We start from the raw sequence: 22,580 nt of genomic DNA on the forward strand, positions 1-22,580 counted from the left end.
TGCTCTTTGGAAATCAAAAAGTCCAAGGAGAATAAATATAGTCCTTTGGATAATGGTTTTTGGGTCCCTAAACTTCTCAAGTGTGCTGCAAAAGAAGCTTGTCTCCCACTACCTCTCCCCCAATATGTGTGCTTTGTGTAAAAAGAATGGGGAAGACCTACAACACCTTTTTATCGACTGCTTTTATGCACCAAGCTGCTGGTTTTCGCTCTTCAGTGTCTTTAATTTGTGCTGGACCTTCGGAGCAGATTTTAGTCTAAATGTGCAGCAGTTGTTGATAGGGCCGGTTCTCAAGAAAACACACCAGATTCTGTGGGTCAATGCTGTTAAGGCTGTGTTAGCTGAATTGTGGTTTGAGCGGAACCAAAGAGTCTTCCAAGACAAAGAAACCCCATGGTTCTCAAGATTTGAAGCTGCAAAGCTGAAAGCCTCTCTTTGTTGCTCCCTCTCAAGCTCCTTTGCACCATACTCTAGTCAGGAAATCAGTCTAAATTGGCATTCATTCCTTTCTCCATCTTTTTGAAGATCACATTGCTTCGTTTTTAGTTCTCTTTTTGTTATGTTTTTCCAGTTTCTCTCTTTATCATTATAAGTATTGTATCCCTTTGTATTGCTTAATTTAAAGGCTTTTCTAGTATTAGGATGTGATGAGGGGTGCTAAGGGGGTGTCAACCTTGTTGAGATGCCCGGGTGCACCTGCTGATCCTTACGACTACCTTGTAAATTGAGCATTAGTCTCACTTCATTTTCTTAATGAATAAAGAGACTTGTTTCCTTTTCAAAAAAAAAAAAAAAAAAAAAAAAAAGAATGGGGAGTGGTTGAAGCAGCCTAGCCGATGACGAGGACTTTGATTTGTTCCTTTGGCAAGTTTCACATCCTTCCACATACCTCTGTATGTCAGCCTTCATTCCTAGCCAATAAAGCTCTCCATTCATTCTCATGTACGTTCTTAAAAATCTGGAATGGCCCCCCAACACAGAATCATGAAAAGTGTGTAATAAAGCTGGTATCAATGTTGACTTGTGAGGAATGACCAACCTCCCTTTGTAGATCAATCGATTATTCTTCCACTGGTAATTGGGTTTTCCTTTCGGATCCTCCCTTAACGTGGCAATGATCTGCTGAAGTTCCTCATCGCTTTCAACTTCCTTGATAATTAAGTCCATGTCTACAACCGCTGGGGCTGTCAAAACATGTATTTCTACTGTTGAAGGTACACGAGATAGGGCATCTACAACTTTATTTTGCAGCCCAGGTTGGTAGAGAATTTCAAAGTCATACCCAAGGAGCTTGGTCAACCATCTTTGAAACTGAGGTTGCACTTCTCGCTGCTCGATCAAGAACTTCAGGGCTTTTTGGTCAGATATGACTGTAAATTTTCCTCCCAAGAGGTAATGCCTCCACTTTTCAATGGCCAAAACCACTGCCATCAGTTCCCTTTCATAAATCAACTTGGCTTAGGCTCGGAGGGATAGTTTTTGGCTGAAATATGCAATGGGTTTATCATTCTGTGATAACACGACCCCCAAGCCGATTCCTGATGCGTTGGTTTCAATAACGAATGGTTTAGAGAAATCCGACAGAGCTAACACAGGGTAGGACATCATTTACCGTTTCAATTCTTCAAAAGCTCTGGTTGCCTCTTCGTCCCAATTGAACCCATTCTTTTGTAGTAATCTTGTGAGTGGAGCTGCCATTTCACTATACCCCTTCACAAACCTCCTATAGTATCCGGTGAGTCCAAGAAAGCCGCGCAATTCAGTCACATTGGTTGGCCGTGGCCAGTTCAACATGACTTGGATCTTTTCTCCATCCGCCTCTACTCCTTGTTGGGAAATCCAATGCCCCAGGTACTGTATCCTTTCTTGATAGAAAACATATTTCTTTTGGTTCGTGTACAGCTTGTTGTCTCTTAGGATGTTGAATACTACTCCCAAGTGAGTTTCATGAGTGGAAATATCAGGACTGCACACAAGTATGTCATCAAAAAACACAAGAATGAATCGACGAAGGAAAGGACGAAAAACCTGAAGGTAGCAGGTGCGTCGATGAGACCAAATGGCATCACTAGGAATTCATAATGCCCCTTGGGTGTGCGAAAAGGCGTCTTCTCGATGTCACTCCCTCATTCTGATTTGGTGATATCTTGACTTGAGGTCGAGTTTGGAGAATACCGCATCCCCATGTAGGTCATCGAGAAGTTCTTCAATAACAGGTATCGAAAACTTATCTGCAATTGTTCCCTGATTTAACTTTCTGTAATCGACACAAAAACGCCATCCCTCGTCTTTCTTCTTGACTAATAACACCGGGCTGGAATAAGGGCTTCTACTGGGACGTATGAATCCGACCTGCATCATTTCACTCACAAGCTTTTTGATCTCTTCTTTTTGCGTGTGGCTATACTTGTAAGGTCGAACGTTAATGGGATTCTGGTCTTCCTTGATGGTAATTCGGTGGTCTACTGCCCTTTTGGGAGGTAGCTTGGCTGGCATTTCAAACACGTCCTCATTTTGTTCTAAGAGTTCTGAGATCATTACTGGTAACTTCTCCCCCTTGCTCTTCCATCCCATCTTTCTCGATTTCCAGATGTTGAAATTCCACTAGGAAGCCCAAATCATCTTCCTCCCACTGTTTGCTGAGAGCCTTTAATGATACTTCTGCCTTCGTGAGGGAGGGATCTCCTCATAAGATTATGTGCGAGTCCCTTGACCAGAAACGTCATGGTTAAAGAAGGCCAATGGATACTCATGTAGCCCGTGGTACGTAACCAAGGCATCCCCAATACAACATTCATCTGCCCCATCTCCATAGCCAAAAAATCCGCCCTCACCACTAGCCCTGACAGTCTGAGCTCGACATTTTTGCAGACTCCCTTCCCTTCAATTGTAGTTCCATTGCCTATCACTACACCAAATTTTGTCTGGTGTTTTAAAGGAAGCTCAAGTTCCCTCCCAATATCTTGATGGATGAAATTGTGTGTTGCTCCTGAGTCAATCAGCACCAATACCTCCTTTCCCCTTATCTCACCCTTCAACTTCATGGTTCCTTTTGCAGAAAACCCGAGTATTGATTTCAATGCAACTCTCTCCATGACTTCCATGTTCTTTAGCTTGAGCTTCTCTTCCCCTTCTTCGACTTCTTCCACAACCATGTCTTCTTCCTTGTTGGCTATGAAGAGCATTAGCTCTCGATTTTCTCTGACCTTACAACGATGGCCTGGTGCATATTTCTCATTGCAACGAAAGCAAAGGCCCTTGTCTAGATGTTCCCTAAACTCCAAATCCGACAATCTCTTCAGGGGAGTCTCCTTCTTCAAGGGAATGTTCTTAACCGGAATCGACACTTGTTTCATGGGTAGGACCTCGTGACCCTTCACGTGCCCTTTGTTTGATGTTTCTTTCACCTTGTCGAGCCTCCTTTTTGTTGAGCCCACCAACTCCCAGGTCTGTTAGTGCTAATATCAGGGCCAAGTTCTGATCATTCATTAGTTGGGCTTTGCGCATACATTCGTCCAATGTTTTGGGGTTACAGCTAATCACTTCCGCCTGGAAGGCTGGTTCCAGTCCATTCATGAAGGTATCTTTTAGCACACTCTCTGAGAGCTCCGACAATGGCGCTGAGTACATGACAAAATTCTTCACATAATCTGAATATGAGCCGTCTTGCTTGATTTTCAACAAACGAGCACCCAAACTCCCTTCACCAATGGTTCTGTAGTGCTCGAAGAGTCTCTTCTTAAGTTCTTCCCACGTGGTTATGGCCTTCCGATTATTGCTCCACCGGAACTAATCGACCTCATCTGGAGCGAAGCTCACTACGGTCACTTTAACCTTCTCCGCATCTGATAGCTCGTGTATTTCAAAGTAGTGCTCGACGTGGTACACCATGACTCCGGGTTTGCTCCTGTGAAAAGAGGTATTTCTACTTACCTTTGTCCGTGTTCCCAGCTTCGTGCGCTTGGGATGATTCAGCCTCCTCCAATTTCTCCTTCGCTTTGAGGGTACTTCCTTCCGTGACCACAGTCTCCTTCTTTTGAGAGGAGTTGTTTTCCCTGACCTCTTCTATCAGCTTCTCAATGTTCTTACACAAACCGAGCAACATTTCTTTTAACCTAGCAATCTCCTTCTTACTCGACTCCACCCTTTCTTCAAGTTGTTTTTGAGTTATTGCTCGAGTCTTCCCCAGGATTGCGACTCTAATACCACTTTGTTAAGACCTTAGGTCGATCTCTTCCCTGTCCACGAATCAACACCAAAGAAAAAACAAATAGAAAAGAAAGAAAACAGAGAGAACACAGAAGAAACACGGGTTCAATGGTATTTCATTACTCAGAAAGGATTTCCAAAGAGAAAACAACACTATTAATCATTAGCATATCAAAAACAAAAAGAAGTGAGGCTTAGCAGAAATTCGAGAGAGCTGGGAATACTATCCATAAAAGCTCCTCAGCTTTTATTTATCTTCACAAAATTTTCATACCATTCCTTGGCCTCAGAGTGCCCTATTTAACAGTTGAGAGTGGTCCCGTTTCTTAATTGAATTCACCTCCCACTAACTTCTCTGAAAACAGTTTCTCTCCTTCAGCTTCATTTGTAACAAATTCCTCTTGTATATTCCCCCTTTTGCCCCTCCTTTTGTAAGTGTAAATTATTAGGGGTTTAACAAATTACTTGGTATTTGGTGTTTTATGACCCAAGAAGGGGTGACCTTCTAGTGGTAAGGGCTTGGGATGGCTGGAGATAAGCCTCGTTGTCTCCTGGAGTTGGTCTTGTCTTGAGATGGGAAGACCTCCCCAAAAATTAGGGAGATGAGCATAATATAAGGAGTGGAGCCCTCTTATACTCTTAACTATAAAGAAAACTCAAATAAGTTATTGCATTTCCTTGTACAAACCTTCGTATATCGTGTCTCATCATAAATGAGAGAGTTTGTTAAACCTCCAATTTTATACACCTACAAAAGGAGGGGCAAGAAAGGTAATTCACAGAAGAAAGTTGTTATGGAGGAAATGGAGGGGAGGAAAACTGTCGAGGGACCACCGCCAATCTGCTATAAAAGAACGGTTTCAGTGTAGGCAGGGAATTTTGTGAGAGAAATAAAGGCTGAGGGTAGCTTTTAGGAGAGAATCACCAGCTCTCCCGAATGCGCTGGTTTGCTTCCTTTTATTCCTTATTTTCCATTTTTGCGTATCTTGTACTATTGGTGTGGTGGTTATTTGTCTTCTTCATTATCTCTGTATTCTCTTTTCTCAATTAATACTACTATTACAGAGAAGTTGCTTTGTTGTTTTTGGCCATACCTGTTGGGTTTACTGGGTACAGGAAGAGACACCTAACAAACTGGTACCAGAGCCCACAAATCCTGGGGTGTACGATGAATCAGAAGAAGATGGAGGAGAGAATGGAGGCCAATGAGAAAGAGATCTTCAGATTGAAGGATATGCTCCTTGGTCTTTGGCTCTTTGCAAAAAATTCAAAAAACTGGCTGAGGAATTCAGGGAAAATAACTTCGCAAGGAAGGAGTCTGGAACCACAGAAGGGAGACCTCAAATTGAAGGGAAAGGTGGAGGAGGCGGATTCGTCTCAAAACCAAGGAGTTGGAGGAGTTGATAAGAGAAAATACAAGAGGCTTGAGATTCCCTTGTTCACGGCCGAGAATCCAGAGTCCTGGGTTTATTGAGCGGAACATTACTTCGAAATCCATGAGTTATCCGACATTGAAAAGGTCAAGGTGGCTATTGTCAGTTTTGCTCCTGATGAAGTGGATTGGTTCCATTGGAGCCATAATCGGAAAGGCATTACCACTTGGGAAGAATTGAAGAAGAGGATATTTGAACATTATAGATCCATCGGGGAAGGGAGTTTGGGAGCTCATCTTTTGTGGATTAAACAGGAAGGTCATACGCTGACTACGTGATGAATTTGTGACCTATTCAGCACCATTGTTGGAGATGGCCAAGAATGTGCTCAGAGATGCCTTTCTGAACGGATTCGAATCGGTGCTACAGGTTAAGGTCATCAACAGACATCCAACGACATTGCACGAATGCATGTGGGAGGCCCAATTAGTTAATGATCGAAATATGGCCCTAAAAATGGCTTTGGCCAATTTGGGTATAGTTGGGCCCAATAAGTGGGAGCCCCAAAACGGGAAGAAAGATGTAACCATAGTGGACAAGGCTTCGTAAAAAGGAATGAAACCCTAATGATGAGGCAAATGTCAATTACAGTGAAAGGTAACTTTACGAAGAAAGATCCATCGTTGAAGAGATTATCAGACATTGAATTTTGGGATTGACTAGACAAGGGTTTGTGTTTTCATTGTAGTGAGAAATATTCACCTAGACACGGTTGCAAGATAAAGGAGAATCGGCAATTGATGTTGTTCATCGTAGATGAAGAAGAAGATTCGGGAATCGAGGAGATAGAAGAAGAAGAGGAGAAGCCTGAGTTGAAGAAGATGGAAGTAATTGAGAACGCGGAGCTAGCTTTGAGATCGATGCTTGGATTTTCAGCGAAAGGGACGACGAAGCTAAAGGGAATGATGAAGAGTAAGGAGGTAATCGTATTAATTGATTCAGGGGCTACGTACAATTTTATTCACTACAGAAGACAAAATTCAAAGTGATGATTGGGAATGGAACGACAATTCAGGGAAAAGGAATTTGCAAGTCTATTGAATTAAACCGCCGGAACTGGTGGTAAGAGTTGACTTTCTAGCCATGATTTAGGGCAAATGGACGTGGTTTTGGGAATGCCATGGCTATGCATAATAGGGTTCATGAGCATCCACTGGCCAACGTTGACGATGTCGTTTTGGTCGGGAAATTCTCATGTAATTCTACAAGAGGATCCGTCCCTCACGAAATCCGAAAATATCATTCAAGGCTCTATCCAAAATATGGGAAGAGGACGATCTAGGATTTCTGATAGAATTTTAACACCTGGAGTGGGACAGGGAGGGCATTCGAGACGTTGAGAAACCCTATCATGAAGGACTACTAGTTATGACCCAATCGTTACTCTAGAGCAGAATGATGATGTGTTTGAGACTTCTACCACTCTACCTCCCAAACGTGCAATCGAGACGATTTATACTTGTGTTTTTTATGACTATTTGGTTTATAGTCCAGATATTACCACCCACGAGACTCATCTAGGAATAGTGTTCAACATACTGAGCGACAATAAGCTGTCGGTAAATAAAAGGAAGTGTACATTCTGTCAACCGATGATACAATACTTGGGGCATTGGATCTCACAACAGGGAGTGGAAGCAGATGGAGAAAAGATTAAAGCAATAATGGAGTGGCCATAATCGAAGAATGTATCAAACTCAGAGGATTCTTAGGACTCACCGGCTATTACAGAAGATTCATGAAAGGGTATAGTGGCATTGCTGCCCCCCCTACCAAACTGTTACCTATAAAACATCGACACTCTTAAGATGACCAAGTGTCAGTGTTGGACACGTGTCCGACACCGACACGCCTCCGACACGTGTTCGAAACGCCAGCTGGCGTGTCAAATATTTTATTATTTTTTGAAATTTCCGACACAGTTGGGACATGACACTGCAAAATTAAAAAGAAAAAACAATGAAAGCTTATAAAAGTTAGCCCAACCCAAAAGCTTAAATTATATAAGCCTAAGCCTAAAACTTTTTTGGGTTATTGTGCTTTTTATTTTAATTTCTCAAAATATATTATTCTATTCCACTTTTCTTCAAAATATCAAAACAACCATGCCGACAACCAACGAAATCCACTCGATCGACGGCTGGCCACACCTCCATGCCCAAAACTCCACACGCCCAAACCTCCACGCCGCTTCTCCACGCCCAAGCATGTCGCTTCTCCACGCCCAAACTTCGTTCGACTTCTCCACGCCCAGACTCGCCGGCGATTTGGTTTGTTTCTTCCCTATATTTTTATGTGTTTTTCTCCCTTTCATGAACATACTGTTTTTGTTTGAACGGTTATGTTTTTTTTTCTTTCCATTAAATCTTATTTTGTTATTTTTGTTTTATTTAAAAGTAGTATGGTGGAATCATCTTCAAGTCATACTGAAATCAATTAAAAAAATGACTACCAACGATGAAACAAAACCGTTATGGCAATATGTTACAAAAAATGAAAGATTGAATGAAGAAGGGGGGAATATTTCTTGGCAATATAATTTTTGTCAAGAAAATAGAAAAGGTTCTTATACAAGAGTTAGGACACATCTACTGAAATTGAGTGGATTTGGGATTGGAGTATGTAAAAAAATTACCCCTAAAGATCTTGCTGAAATGCAAAAGTTAGAAGATGAAGCTAAAGCACGTATTGCAAGAAATGCTCCTAAACAAGTTCCTTTACCACCTTCACGACATATACAAACTGAATCTCAATCTTTTGGAACGGGAAGTATGGGTAGCTATTCATATTCTTATTCAACAATGGAACAAAAGAAAAGGAAAGGAGATATTATTGCACTAGAGAAGTCATTTAACTTGGCAATTCGTGATCAAGTGGATTCAGAGATAGCTAGAATGTTTTATTCTGCAGGTTTACCTTTTTTTCACTTGGCTAGAAATCCACATTATGTGAATGCATTTGCTTTGGTTGCAAATAATGCTTTGTCGGGTTATTTACCTCCATGGTATAATAAATTGAGAACAATTCTTCTCAAAAAAGAAAAAGCAAATATAGAGAGATTGGTTGCAATTTGTGAAAAGTACATGGTCTCAGAAGAGGGTAAGTATTGTCAGTGATGGATGGAGCGATTCGCAGAGGAGACCATTGATTAACTTTATTGCAATTACAGAAGGAGGACCAATGTTTCTTAAGCCATAGATTGCTCAGGTGAGACTAAAGACAAATACTTCATAGCAAATTTGATGAAAAAAGTTATAAATGAGGTGGGACATGAGAATGTGATTCAAATAATCACTGACAATGCTGCAAATTGTAAGGGTGCAGGACAAATTATGAATCACAGTTCTCCAACATAGTTTGGACACCTTGTGTAGTTCATACCCTCAATCTTGCTTTGAAGAACATTTGTGTTGCAAGAAATATTGATAGCAATCAACATGTATTTGTAGAGTGTAGTTGGATTTCTGAAATTTTTTATGATGTTATGTTTGTCCAGCACTTTATCATGAACCATTCCATGAGGCTTGCTATGTTCAATGAGTTTGTGTCTTTGAAGTTAATTGTAGTAGCAGAAACACGATTTGCATCTACCATCATTATGCTTAGAAGATTTAATTTCATTAAGGTTGGCTTGCAAACAATGGTTATCAGTGATAAATGGGGATGCTACATAGAAGATGATATGGTGAAAGCAAGACGTGTAAAGGAGTTGGTCTTAATGATATTTGGTGGGATAAGATTGATTATATTCTTTCTTTTACTGCTCCTATTTATGATATGATCAGGATTGTGATACGGACAAACCTTGCCTTCATTTGATATATGATATGTGGGACACCATGATTGAAAAAGTGAAGGTGGCAATCTATAGACATGAAGGAAAGCATGCAGATGAATCCTCATCTTTTTATGAAGTGGTGCATCAAATTTTGATTGACCGCTGGAATAAAAATAGCACTCCTCTCCATTGTTTGGAACATTCTTTAAATCCAAGGTATTCTAAGACATCTTAGATCTTTATTTTATATTTTTAATTTCTATGCACACTCTAGAGGTGGGTATATTTTATAATTTTATTTAGGTATTATAGTGCACAATGTCTTGAAGAAAACAAGACTTAGAAGTATCAAGAGAGAGGATGAAGTGTATCAAGAGATATTTTAGTTAAGAGGATGAGCGAACAAGAGTAAATATTGAATTTGCCAATTTCTCTACAATGTCTTCAGAGTTTGCTGAACATGATTCCATACATGATAGATATAATATGCCTCCGAAGAGTTGGTGGGCCATCCATGGTGCCTTTACTCCAACTTTTCAATCACTAGCTATGAAGTTACTTGTTCAACCTTCATCTTCCTCATGTTGTGAGCGAAATTGGAGTACATGTTCATTTGTGCACTCCATGAGAAGGACCAAGATGACATCACAACATGCAGAAGACTTGGTGTACATCTATAGCAATCTACGTCTTTTACCAAGAAAAATTCTTGAATATTTCAAAGGAGAGACGAAAATGTGGGACATTGCTGGAGATTCATTTGATTCATTTGAAGATGCGGGAATGCTTGAAGTAGCTAATTTATCTTTCGACGAACCAAAATTGGAAGCTATAGTTTTTACTGATGATGGTGATCAGAATGAAGCTTCGAGTAGTTAAGAGGACATTGGACAAGAATGAAGAAAATATGGCTTGGCTTCTTTGATTCTATTTTGTGGTTTTGTAACTTTTGTGGTGTTGAACTAATTACTAAAACTTGTTATGACTTATGACATTGGACTGTTAGTCATCTTATCTATGGTTGTATGGGTGTTAATGATGTTTTTAAATGGAATATTTCCCAATATGTTTATTTCACGACATATATAATTTTTTTAATAAAATTAATAACGTGTCCCCGACGTGTCGTGTCCTACTTTTTTGAAAATTGGCGTGTCGTCGTGTCACCATGTCGCGTGTCGGTGTCTGTGCTTCTTAAACTATTACAAAAAGGTGGTTTTGTTTGGAATGCAGAAGCCACACAAGCCTTTGAAGAGTTGAAGCACGTAATTATGACTGTCCCCGTACTGACCCTACTCGATTTCTCTCAGCCATTTGTGATTGAAACAGATGCATTTGGATTTGATTTGGGGGCAGTATTGTCTCAAAATTTCAAACCAATAGCCTATTTTAGCCAAAAGCCATCTCCCCGAGCCCAAGCCAAATCCATCTATGAAAGGGAACTCATGGCAATAGTGCTAGCAGTCCAGAAATGGTGGCATTATCTGTTGGGAAACAAGTCCACATTGGTTTCAGATCAGAAAACCTTAAAATTCTTGATCGAATAACACAAAGTCCAACCCCATTTTCAAAGGTGGTTGACAAAGCTATTGGGGCATGATTTTGAAATTCTGTATCAATCAAGGTTGCTAAATAAGGCAGCTGATGCCCGTCACGCATTCCCCCAACAATGGAACATGTGTTGACAGCCCCAACATTGGTAGATATGGAAGTGATTCTGAAGGAGGTTGAAGAAATGAAGAACTCCAAAAGATAATATCAGTACTGAAGAGCGACCCTGAGGGGAAACCAAAATACCAGTGGAAGAACAATCGATTGTTATACAAAGGAAGATTAGTGCTCTCTTATTCATCTTTGCTAATTCCAGCTATACTATATACGTTCCACAATTCGGTATTAGGAGGGCACTCGAGCTTCTTGAGGGTCTATAGAAGAATGAAGGAGAATTATTTTGGCAAGGAATGAAATTAGATATAAAGAAGTATGTGGAAGGGTGCGAGATCTACCAAAGAAATAAGACGGAATCTCTGTCCCCTACGAGTTTGTTGCAGCCATTACCAATTTTGGAATTGATCATAGAAGATTGGACAATGGATTTTATAGAGGGATTACTGAGAGCAGGGGGTTACGATGCCATTATGGTGGTCGTCAACCGATTAAGTATAGCCATTTCATCAACCTCAGGCATCCATTCTCTGCCAAACAGCTGAAAGAGAGAGATTTGGCCCTAAATGCTCTGAAGGAGAACTTACTAGTGGCTCAAATAGAATGAAGAAAAATGCAGACTTACATCGCAGGGAGTTGCAATTTATAGTGGGAGAAGTTTACCTAAAACTCAGACCTTATCGACAACACTCGTTAGCTCGAAGGAGTAAGAAACTATCCCCCAAGTTTTATGGGCCATACCGAGTCATCAAGGAAATTGGAGAGGTGGCTTACAAATTAGCTCTCCCACCAAAAGCGTCCTTCCATAATGTATGTCATGTTTCCCAACTAAAGAAAGAGTTGGGAGAAGCGCAAAGTGCAGCACCACCCATCGGCTTTGTTTGGAGAGTTTGAATTATAGGTTACTTTGAAGCTGGTATTAGGCATACGCTGGAATGAAGAGTTAGCAGCTCAGAAATGGTTAGTTAAATGGAAAGGTCTACTTGAAAATGAAGCAACTTGGGAATTGGTTTCCCTTTCAGCAGTTCCCTTATTTCCACCTTGAGGACAAGGTGCACTTCTAGAGGGGCGGTATTGTTAAACCTCCAATTTTATACACCTACAAAAGGAGGGGCAAGAAAGGTAATTCACAGAAGAAAGTGTTATGGAGGAAATGGGAGAGGAAAACCATTGAGGGACCACTGTCAATCTGCTATAAAAGGACACCTTGGGTTTCAGTGTAGGCAGGGAATTTTGTGAGAGAAATAAAGGTTGAGGGGTAGCTTTTAGGAGAGAATTACCAGTTCTCTCGAAGGCGTTGGTTTGCTTTTCCATTTTTGAGTATCTTGTACTGTTGGTGTGCTGGTTATTTATCGTCTTCAGTATTTCTGTAATCTCTTTTCTCAATTAATACTACCATTACAGATGCGTTGCTTTGTTATTTTTGGCCATACTTGTTGGGTTTACTGAGTAGGAATGTCACATCTTGCCCCGAGCCCGCACTCCTGAGCCCGAGGAGAGGCGTGAGGGACTGCAGATACCACCGTTTTGTGATACCTACTTTTCAACTGAACCTCTTTACTACACTCAATAAACTTTAGGTCAAGGAAATAACTGATTAAGTAGGCCTATTTTATAATACAACAAACTGATATTCATACAACTCCAAGACTTAATTACAAATTTTACAACAACCATTCTTAAAACCATCCGAAAGTGTAATTGTGGTTTGTGGCAGACTTTGACCTTAGCAGTACCCTAGAACTCCTCACCTTCCGCTACCTGGGGGGATATAAAACATGGAAAACGTGAGCTACAAAGCTCAGTGAGTGGCAGCTTTAAACAAACATAAGTTTGATTTTAGAAATTCATCTTTGGGAAAACAATTTCACAATCAACAATAATCACATAGCAAAATGTAATCTCCCCAGCCTGTCAGCTGGACAATCCTGGCATGATTATGTATTTTTCCCGGGTATTCTCCGCGAATAACCCGTGATGACCAACGTGGACACAAGCTCAATACCCTATAACCCTTCGACTATGCACGTGTCGACATTTCTTGTTAGCCATGTTTGGGTACGTTGACAATCCCAGCCAGATATTCTGACAATCCCAGCCAAGCGTCTCACTACGCACGCTAACAATATCTCCGGGTATGAATCCCATTTACTAATGCAGGTATACATGCATTGTGACAACAATACAACAACAATCAAATTCAGGCAAAACACATTCTCCGGTTATGCCAATATTACAAATACAACCTATATATATGCAACCTACATATATAATCACATATATAATATATATATAGAAATCAACCATTCAAACAATGGAATAACCACTCACCTTGGTTTGTTAAGAACTTTCCTTTCCGAAGTTCCTTAGGTTTCCTTAGTTTCCCTTTTGAACCCTAAATTCCAGATTCAATTATCTGCCTACTACTCATAGTTCCAGAACTTATTCTAAGATACTTCCTTCTGAAAACATGTTCTAAAATGTCTCAGGAAACTTACCTAAAATCTTAGCTCCGAACTCCTTGTGGTTTGGCCGGAATCACCAAAACATCAAGGCTGGCCCAAGCTTACCCGACAGCTCGACCCTTCTGTCTTTTCCTCATTCTCCAGCCCGATTCCTTGGAGCTTCTTCTCCGGCAGCCCTACCCCGAAAACTAGACTCTCATAGCTTTCAGGTGGCTTTGGAGTTACTCCAAACGCACGAGTATTCTGGGAGATATCCTCGTCCCAAGTTGATGCTACTTCCAGACCTTCCTGTCCGACGGCATCTCCTCCTTTTGGAACTTCATGATTGACGCATGGTTTCTGCTACCAACGCATGCGTTCTTCCATCAACGCATAGTCTCCTGCCAATCAGCCTTCATACACTCTTCTTTAATGTCCTTTGAAGAGAATTTGAGTTATAGTCTGAAGTCCTTGGCCCTATTTATAGGCGTCCAAGATCTCTCTAAGGCTGACACCTCCTACTTGGTCGCATGTCCAAGTGTCCTTTCCTTACACTATTAACGCAACCTTACGTCATCGCAATCCAAGATGTCTTCCTCTCCTTTTACCAACACATAGCCCTCAAATTTGCATGTCTTCTTGTGCATCCATCTCATTTGCTTAAGGCCTAAGATTTCTTCCTAACAAACCACATGTCCGAATGACGATCTTGAATGCGTCCATCCAATCTCATATGCGTTCATCCCTCATATGCGTCCATCTAACTTCATATGCGTTCATCCAACCTTACCTTGTGCCCTTGCGGTGTCTTTAAATCACAACATAACACCCTTGCCATTGCCACCTAACACTTTTCCCAATACGCGACCTACTAACCTCGATTGTGCCATTTCCAATTAACGCAACTTTACCTTGTGCATCCCATTGACGTAACTTGGTCGCATATGTTAGATGCTCGCAAGGCTCCTCCTTGGCCGCATGCTCTCTACCGCATGGTTTACCTTTGCCCTATGCGCTCAACTAGGATTATGACCAACCCTCTTCCACCGTGCTATTTGCTCAAGCCTTGTCCTATGCGCCCACATGCCCTTGGATGTTCAACGCATATAGCGCATCTCCAACGCATGTCAAGCTAAGTCCCCGCTCAACTCCTCATGGTATAACTTACTATCGCCTAGCCTCTTGCTAACGCATCCCTCATGACCATCGCATCTATGTCCTTGTTGCTTGTTAACGTCCTTAGTCTCTTGCTCAAGACCAATGCAATCAACCTCATAAACCTTATTACCGCAAGCCTTAGCAATGCAAAGACAATTCACCATGCGTTCTTCATAGCTTGTCTCATTGTCTAGTTCATTGTTTAGCAAGGCCGCCGCATAGCATCATCGCATAGCTTATCGTCTAGCAAGGCTGCCGCATAGCATCATCGCATAGCTTATCGTTTAGCAAGGCCGCCGCATAGCACCATCGCATAGCGTTGCCGCATAGCACCATCGCGTAGCATTGCCGCATACCATCGCGTGGCATTGCCGCATAGCTTTTGCTCATTGTATAGTGGTGATGCCCATAGTCTAGCGAAGCTCGGTTATCGTCTAGCACACCATCGCTATCGCCTAGCTCATCGTCGCATAGTGCTATCGCCCATCGCATAGCGCTATCGTTTAGCGCCTCACCGTTTCGCACGATCGCTAGCATTTGCTATACGATCGTCTGCCCGCCTACACGATTGCCTATCTCATCGTGTAGCGCCGCTCGCTTACTATACGATCGCATATCCCATCGTGTAGCGTTGCACCTTAGCTACATGATCGTCTACCTTATTGTGTAGCACTGATTATTTACTACACGGTCAACCCGCGCACGCATCTCTAGTGCCCAACGCCTATGTCCTTGAGGCTACCACATGCTCTGCTAACCTCCCAAGACATTGGCTGCCGCATGCTTGTCCCTGCGTAGCCTTTTCTCTCGGCCATACTATAGCCTCTTTCAATGCCCAAATAACATCTCAAATGTTCATGGCCAACGCATGGCACATCACCAATGCTTAACACAAGGCCAACGCATTGTCTAAATACTTGACCATTTGTCTAGCTTCTAACGCATGGGTTATACTTAACCAAATTTTCACTAGTTAAAGCTTATTTCAAAGCTACTTAACAAATCTATTTAAACACTTAGAATTTTCCTTTTCTTTAACATAGGATTTAATTTATACTTAGTTAATTCTCTTAATCACTTGCTTAGGTAGGAAAAATGGAAATCCGGGTTTCACCAAGAACCTAACAGAGTTCTTCCTTAACCATTCTGATTTTATCCAATGGTCAAATGCATAAGCTAAACACACTGGTCTTTGAGGTCATTGATCCAAAATGTTATACGCATACATTTATCTTATGAGTTTAATCAAGAGGTGATCTGACTTGGCCGGTGTTTTCTAAAGTTCAAGGTGCATTATTTATTTATTTATTTATTTTTGTGAGGCACACTATTTATAAAAATACTATATCAAGAAGATAAAACATAGTTGAAGTGAAAATATGAAAGAAAATGGCCCCTAAACACAAGAATTAAGCTTAGTAAATTTGATTGTTTTGGTTAATAAATAAGGAAGTACCCTTAATTAGTACTATTTTTCTAAAAATAATGAAAAAGCTCCAAGGTCTGAGGCTTTGAGCCTTAGGGCTGCACAAAAGGCACACCTTATTTCGTGAACCTCACCTTGGCTATCGATGGTTATCAAAAGAAACTTGTAGGATTAATGGTTCAATGTTTGAATTTTTTTTCTATTCACTTGTGCAGGATATAGAAATCTTAGGAGTTTGGCTATTACTGTTATACCGTCAGGTGGTAGTATTAAGATCCAATGTGATGAACTTAGGAGTGTGTAAATTTTCAGTTGAATAGAATAGAATGTAATTCACCCTTCAATTCTCACCAGCTTTTTGGGATATTCCTATAGTTTTTCCACATATACTATCGATTGCGAACAACTTAAGACTTCATGCCATGGCGAATCATCGACAGCTCTTAGGAAACAGTCTTGCATTAGGTACTTTAGCCTTGAGTTGACGTAGGACCTACATATACATAATTTTCTCTGTATTGAAGTTATGTGTTGACATATGTTATGTTTACAACCGTTTGCAGAATACACAATTGATACTTGCTATCTACTACGCATTGCCTGTAATTTATGTTTTTCTTTAAAAGAATTTTATTTTAGAAGTATTTAATCTGTTTGGTTTCTACAGCATTATTCTGATCGATGAGAATTTTGCTTGTATTCCAAATGTTTTTCAACGGTTGTTCCTTCTGCAGCCTTTCAAATGGATGTATTTTGGAAAGAGATGGAAGGTGACACTGATTGGGTATGCTACTTTGTAGGCTCAGTGCTGTTAAATAATGTTGTTTTAATATTTCATTTTGTTCTTGTCCTTTTTGGGTTATGATTAGGTGGAAAAAGGCTTTATACAATTTCATTCTCAAAATATGCACCATTTTTTAATATTGTTATCGTTGTTTTAAAAGTTTAAATTTTATCCTTAATGTTTCACAAAATTCCAATCAAATTCCAAAAATTGCATAATTACACAAGGATTTAAAATGACTTGACAAAACATTAAAATTTTATAATCAAGAACCTTTCTTCATTTCATTTGTGATCTGAAAATTCCCTGATCACCAATAAATTATTGAAATTAGTGACTGGGAAGTATATATATAATACACACACATATTATTATTATTATTATTGTTATTTTAAAATTTGGGTAGGGTCAATTAGATTTTTAAATCAGATAGAGGTGGGGTGGATTTTTGACACCATTATTCCCTTGTTTAATTAGAAATTTAGAACAATGTTATTGAGGAGTGATTTGACTGAAATTTTTTGAAATATTAAAGATGAAATTGAACTTTTTAAACATCTAGAACAAAATTTAATAGTGATGTATATCCATGAACAGATGATATATGTCTTTTAATTTGATGTTGAATTATGAACCTCAGTCCTTTTTATTTGATATGAATATAAAACCTTTTCCTTACAGATCAGAGCAAATGATATATATGATGGCATTGATGAAGGATATGATAGCTCAAGGGATGAGATATCCTCTGTCTCGTCATACAATCCAACGAGAGAACCTTTTCATAGAACCTTTGGAAGTTCACTGTCATTGCAATCATCTGCTGGAAGATCTGGAAGATCTTCAATAAAGGTTGCTCCTTTTATTGAAGGAGAACGATTAAGTTTATCTTCTAATGTTGCACGTCCTCGGGTCTCTGTTGCTGAGGTCCTATATGAATCTACCGGTGGGTTTATGTGGATGGTCTATATTTCACTCAACTTATTTGACTCGACGTTTTCTTTCGTCTGTTTGTAAAGGTGTTCTGATTAACGTTTTTGGTAATAGAATTATCTCTAAAACTCAGACAATAAGTACCCCTACATGTATATCTAAAAAGAGTGACTAGATTATCTATTATTTAGCTTTAATTTCATGCAATTAGGGGTTTAAATGATTTGGTGTAGAAACTACAATTTTCTGACTAACAGTTTTTCTGTGGAAACAGATGTTGCATCACCTCAGAAGTCATTTGCAGCTGTCTCTCCCAGCCAGGTGTTGAACTTTGAGAAGAATCAGTCAACGGATGATGATGCTGGAGTCGCATCTTCACCAAGGCCTAAAATTATCAAACCTGTAGCATGTAAATCATTAACTTTCTTGCCTCCCTCCCTCACAGAAAATGAAATATTTACTTTGTAAGGGTTTGTTTGGATTAGTTTCTAAGAGTTCACTAACACCTTTTTCGCTCACTTGGATTTAAGCACTTAGAAAGTCAATCCAAGTTGATCTTAATTCTACTTTCTGCAAAAGACCTCGTTATCATTTAGTTTTATTTGTTGTCATGATATTATCTGCAAAAAACTTCTTGCAGCGGAAGGCTTTATTCGAGGAAGATCCTACAATATCAGGGTAGATGACCAAGTATTGCTTAGGTTTTGCCCAAAAAATTCTGATTCAAACTATTATTTTAGTGACATGGCAAGTTCTTTTTCCACTATGACTATTTGATCCTTTATAATTAATTTATTCTGTTCCCTTTCTCTTACCTCCTCCCTAACGAGAGGGGGAAAAAACAAGAGGATGTGAAGAAGAAAATGGATTAACATGTATTTGAGCCGACTAACAGACAACCCCATTCCACTGATGTTAATTATTTTCTTATTTTTCAAATTTGATGAATCAGATTGGTGGAACTCTTACCTTTTTCCATGAAGAAGGAATGAGGAGATGCCTTGAGGTAATTATGGTATTGAAATATGGAATAGTTGGTCAGAGCGGCTAACTAGTTAACTTGGTTAGTTCATGCACTAATAGATATTTTCTTTTCCAGGTGTCAATAACGTTGGAGACTTCAGAGACTGTATCTCGCCGTTTCATCCATCCTTCTCGGAGGAATTCTCCAACAATTGTGAAGGTACTCTTTTTATTGTTTCTAACGTGGAGAAGAATGTCGTGATTTACTTGTACGATTTTGTGAACAGCATTTTGGCTTCTTATGGGTTCTTTTTTTGCTCGTAACCTAATAATTTTTAGGTAAGGCTTTTGGGAATATAATTTATTTCTCTTCTTGGCTTTCTTGATGGGTCCTCTCATTCAGTCTTCCTTATTTTCTTTATTCGGCGAAATTATAGAAAATATCCATGAAGTTTGTACTTTGTTTCAAAATACCACTAAAACTTTCAAAACTCTCGTAAACTTTCAAAAATATCCTGCCTCTTCCATTTCGTATCTCTACTCTACTTCAATCTCTTTCAATGCCTTCTTACTTCCCTTCTTCCCTTCTCCAATCTCGAAGACTATCCCTTTCAATCAAGGTACATATCCTTTAAGCAAGAAGAACAAAGAATAATGGAACCACCAAGAGATTTAGGACTTAGATGTTTTAACAAGGTTGCACGTCAGTGAGTAAAAAAAAAAAGTTGGTATTTTTGATAGTTGAGTGTTATTGAATACGTTTGGATTTTATACATAAAAAGAGAGACACATTTAGAATTTGGGTCATAATTTGAGGGACGCAAGTGGGAGGGAGAAGAAAGAAAATACATGCATTGCCAAATTCGTAACCATGATTTTTTTAGCCTTTTTGTAGTTAAAATTAGTCTATTTATTATGGTTCTTGAAAAAGTTAGAGAAGAAAAGAAAACACTAGAGTTACGTAGAAAACCCTAGACCAAGGAGAAAAAACCACGATAAAAGTTTCTTATTTTAATTTAGATACACAGTACACATTACAGGGACCTTAGATAGATAAAAGACCAAAACGTCCTTAGGGTTAAAATATAATTTCAACACTCCCCCTCAAGTTGGGGCGTAGATCTCAATGAGACCCAACTTGCTAATACACGTCAAAGGTCTGTCTAGGTAACCCTTTGGTGAGAACATCCGCAACTTGCTGGTTGGACGAAACACAAGGAATGCAAATGCTACTGTTATCTAGTTTTTCTTTGATGAAGTGTCGGTCAATCTCAATGTGTTTGGTTTTGTCATGTTGAACCGGATTGTTTGCAATATTAATGGTAGCCTTGTTATCATAGTAAAGTCTCATTAGGTCATGACTTTCTTGATGTAGATCTACCAGAACTTTCTTCAATCAAATCTCTTCATATATACCCAAGCTCATAGCTCTGTATTCGGCTTCGGCACTGCTTCTAGTCATGACATCTTGCTTCTTACTTCTCCAGGTAACTAAGTTTTCCCACACAAAAGTACAGTATCCTGAGGTGGATTTTATATCTATAACAGAACCGACCTAGTCTGAATCTGTGTAGGCCTCGATACACCTTTTTTCATGCTTTCTGAAAACCAAGCCCTTTCCAGTAGAAGACTTTAGATACCTCAGGATCCGTGTAATTGCCTCCATGTATCTTTCATACGGAGCCTGTATAAACTGGCTGACCAAGCTAATTGCATATGATATATCAGGTCTGGTATGCGAAAGATATATCAGTTTCCCCACAAGCCGTTGATATCTCTCTTTGTTCACAGGAACATCATCTGCTGACTCTATCAGATTGAGGTTGGCTTCTACAGGTATATCTACAGGTTTACACCCTGTCATTCCAGTCTCTCTCAACAAATCGAGTATGTATTTCCTCTGAGATACTGAGATCCCTTCCGTTGATCTTGCTACCTCCATTCCTAGGAAATATCTCAAGGCACCGAGATCTATCTTAAACTCATCTGCCATTCGTCGTTTCAACCTGTCAATCTCTGCACAATCATCTCCTGACAGTATAATATTGTCAACATAGACAATTAAGACCGTTATTTTTTCTGGTGCTGACTTCTTAGTGAACAAGGTGTGATCTGAATGCCCAACCCCTGAGATTTAACAAAGGTGGTGAATCGATCGAACCAGGCTCTAGGGGATTGCTTCAGGCCATACAAGGATTTTTTTAATTTGCAAACCTAATTACCGAACTGTGCTTCAAAACCTGGAGGTGGGTTCATATAAACCTTTTCTTCCAGCTCGCCATTCAGAAAAGCATTTTTCACATCCAATTGATGGAGGGGCCAGTCTTGATTAATAGCCACCGAGAGAATACGAATAGTATTAAGTTTTGCCATAGGTGAGAAGGTTTCTGAGTAATCCACTCCATACATCTGAGTGAATCCTTTTGCAATCAATCTGGCCTTATATCTGTCGAGAGTTCCACCTGACTTGTATTGGACAGTAAAAACCCACTTACACCCTACTGTTTTGTAACCTCTCGAAAGACTAACCAGATCCCACGTTTTATTAGTCTCAAGAGCCCGCATTTCCTCCATAATTGCAACTCGCCATTCAAGAATTTCCCGAGCCTTGTGCACATTGCCTGGAATTATCACATTATCTAGGCTAGTGGTGAAAGCTCTAAATCTCGTAGACAGGTTACTGTAAGACAAGAAGCTTGTCATAGAGTGTTTGGTGCACGACCTAGTACCTTTTTGCAGAGCTATCGACAAATCCAAGGTAGCATCAATCTCAATCTCACTGATCTTGTCAGTATGTTGATCTGTACCCAACTGTTGTTCATTTTCAGTCCCCTGAGCACCACTTGGCGCTTCATTACTGCCATCATCCCTGACTTTGCTCGAGTCCCCTATATCACCTTCAACATACTCATTGTCATTATGACTAGGCGTACCTTGAGCCTGAGTCGGTTCCGGTTCTGACTCTTGAACACCTTCGGCGGAGCAACAGAGGAAACAATTTCGAGAACTATTTCCTTTCGGAGATGCTTCCTATAGTAGGTTATCCAAGGCACTTGTTTTTTAAGGAGGACAAACTCATTTGTTTCAGGGATAGATTTAGGAAACAAGTCTAACGGAACAGAGTAGGTGGAAGTGTTAGCCTCTTCACTTGAAGTCTCCCCCTGAATAGGACTAACGGGAAAGAAGGGCTTGTCCTCTAGAAATGTGGCATCCATGGTGACAAAATACTTTCGAGAGGAAGGCTGTAAACACTTGTAGCCCCGTTGATGGAGCGGATACCCAACAAAGACACATTTTGGGCCCTAGGAGCAAATTTACTTTGTTTAGGACCGTGATTGTGGATGAAAACGGTGCACCCAAAAACCCTAAGAGGAACATCAGGGAAAAGTCGAGTGGACGAGATGGGTTCTTTAAAATGCTCTAAGAGGTTTTGAAATTTGAGCACACAGGAGGGCATCCGATTTATGAGATGAGCTGCAGTAAGAACAACATTCCCCCATAGATACGAAGGTAAGGATGCAGGTATCATGAGGGATTGAGCTACTTCAATGAGGTGGCGATTTTTCCGTTCGGCCATCCCATTCTGCTGAGGCATATAGGCACAGGAATTTTGGTGGACGATACCTTTGGAGTTTAAAAAATTACAAAGGGACTGGGTTAACAAATTCACACCCATTGTCACTTTGAAGAATGACAATTTTGGTATTGAACTGGGTTTCGACGGTGGTGGAAAACTGTTTAAAGACCGTTGTCACTTTAGATTTGTTTGTAAGAAGAAACACCCATG

The 22,580-nt window shown here is 40.0% G+C and overlaps 1 protein-coding gene across 3 annotated transcripts in view; it reads left to right on the forward strand.

The window, feature by feature from the left end:
* Positions 1 to 22,580, forward strand: part of LOC120091119 — a 62,394-nt gene that overhangs the window by 20,303 nt on the left and 19,511 nt on the right. For all 3 annotated transcript variants that reach the window (XM_039048970.1, XM_039048972.1, XM_039048973.1), the window contains 6 exons: positions 16,848 to 16,897; positions 17,579 to 17,843; positions 18,105 to 18,239; positions 18,471 to 18,577; positions 18,783 to 18,836; positions 18,930 to 19,013. In XM_039048970.1, the coding sequence (XP_038904898.1) occupies positions 16,848 to 16,897; positions 17,579 to 17,843; positions 18,105 to 18,239; positions 18,471 to 18,577; positions 18,783 to 18,836; positions 18,930 to 19,013 (695 nt within the window). The remainder of the gene's footprint in view (positions 1 to 16,847; positions 16,898 to 17,578; positions 17,844 to 18,104; positions 18,240 to 18,470; positions 18,578 to 18,782; positions 18,837 to 18,929; positions 19,014 to 22,580) is intronic.

This window comes from Benincasa hispida, chromosome 11 (genome assembly GCF_009727055.1).
Source record: "Benincasa hispida cultivar B227 chromosome 11, ASM972705v1, whole genome shotgun sequence".
In the NCBI taxonomy this organism is placed as follows: Eukaryota; Viridiplantae; Streptophyta; class Magnoliopsida; order Cucurbitales; family Cucurbitaceae; genus Benincasa; species Benincasa hispida.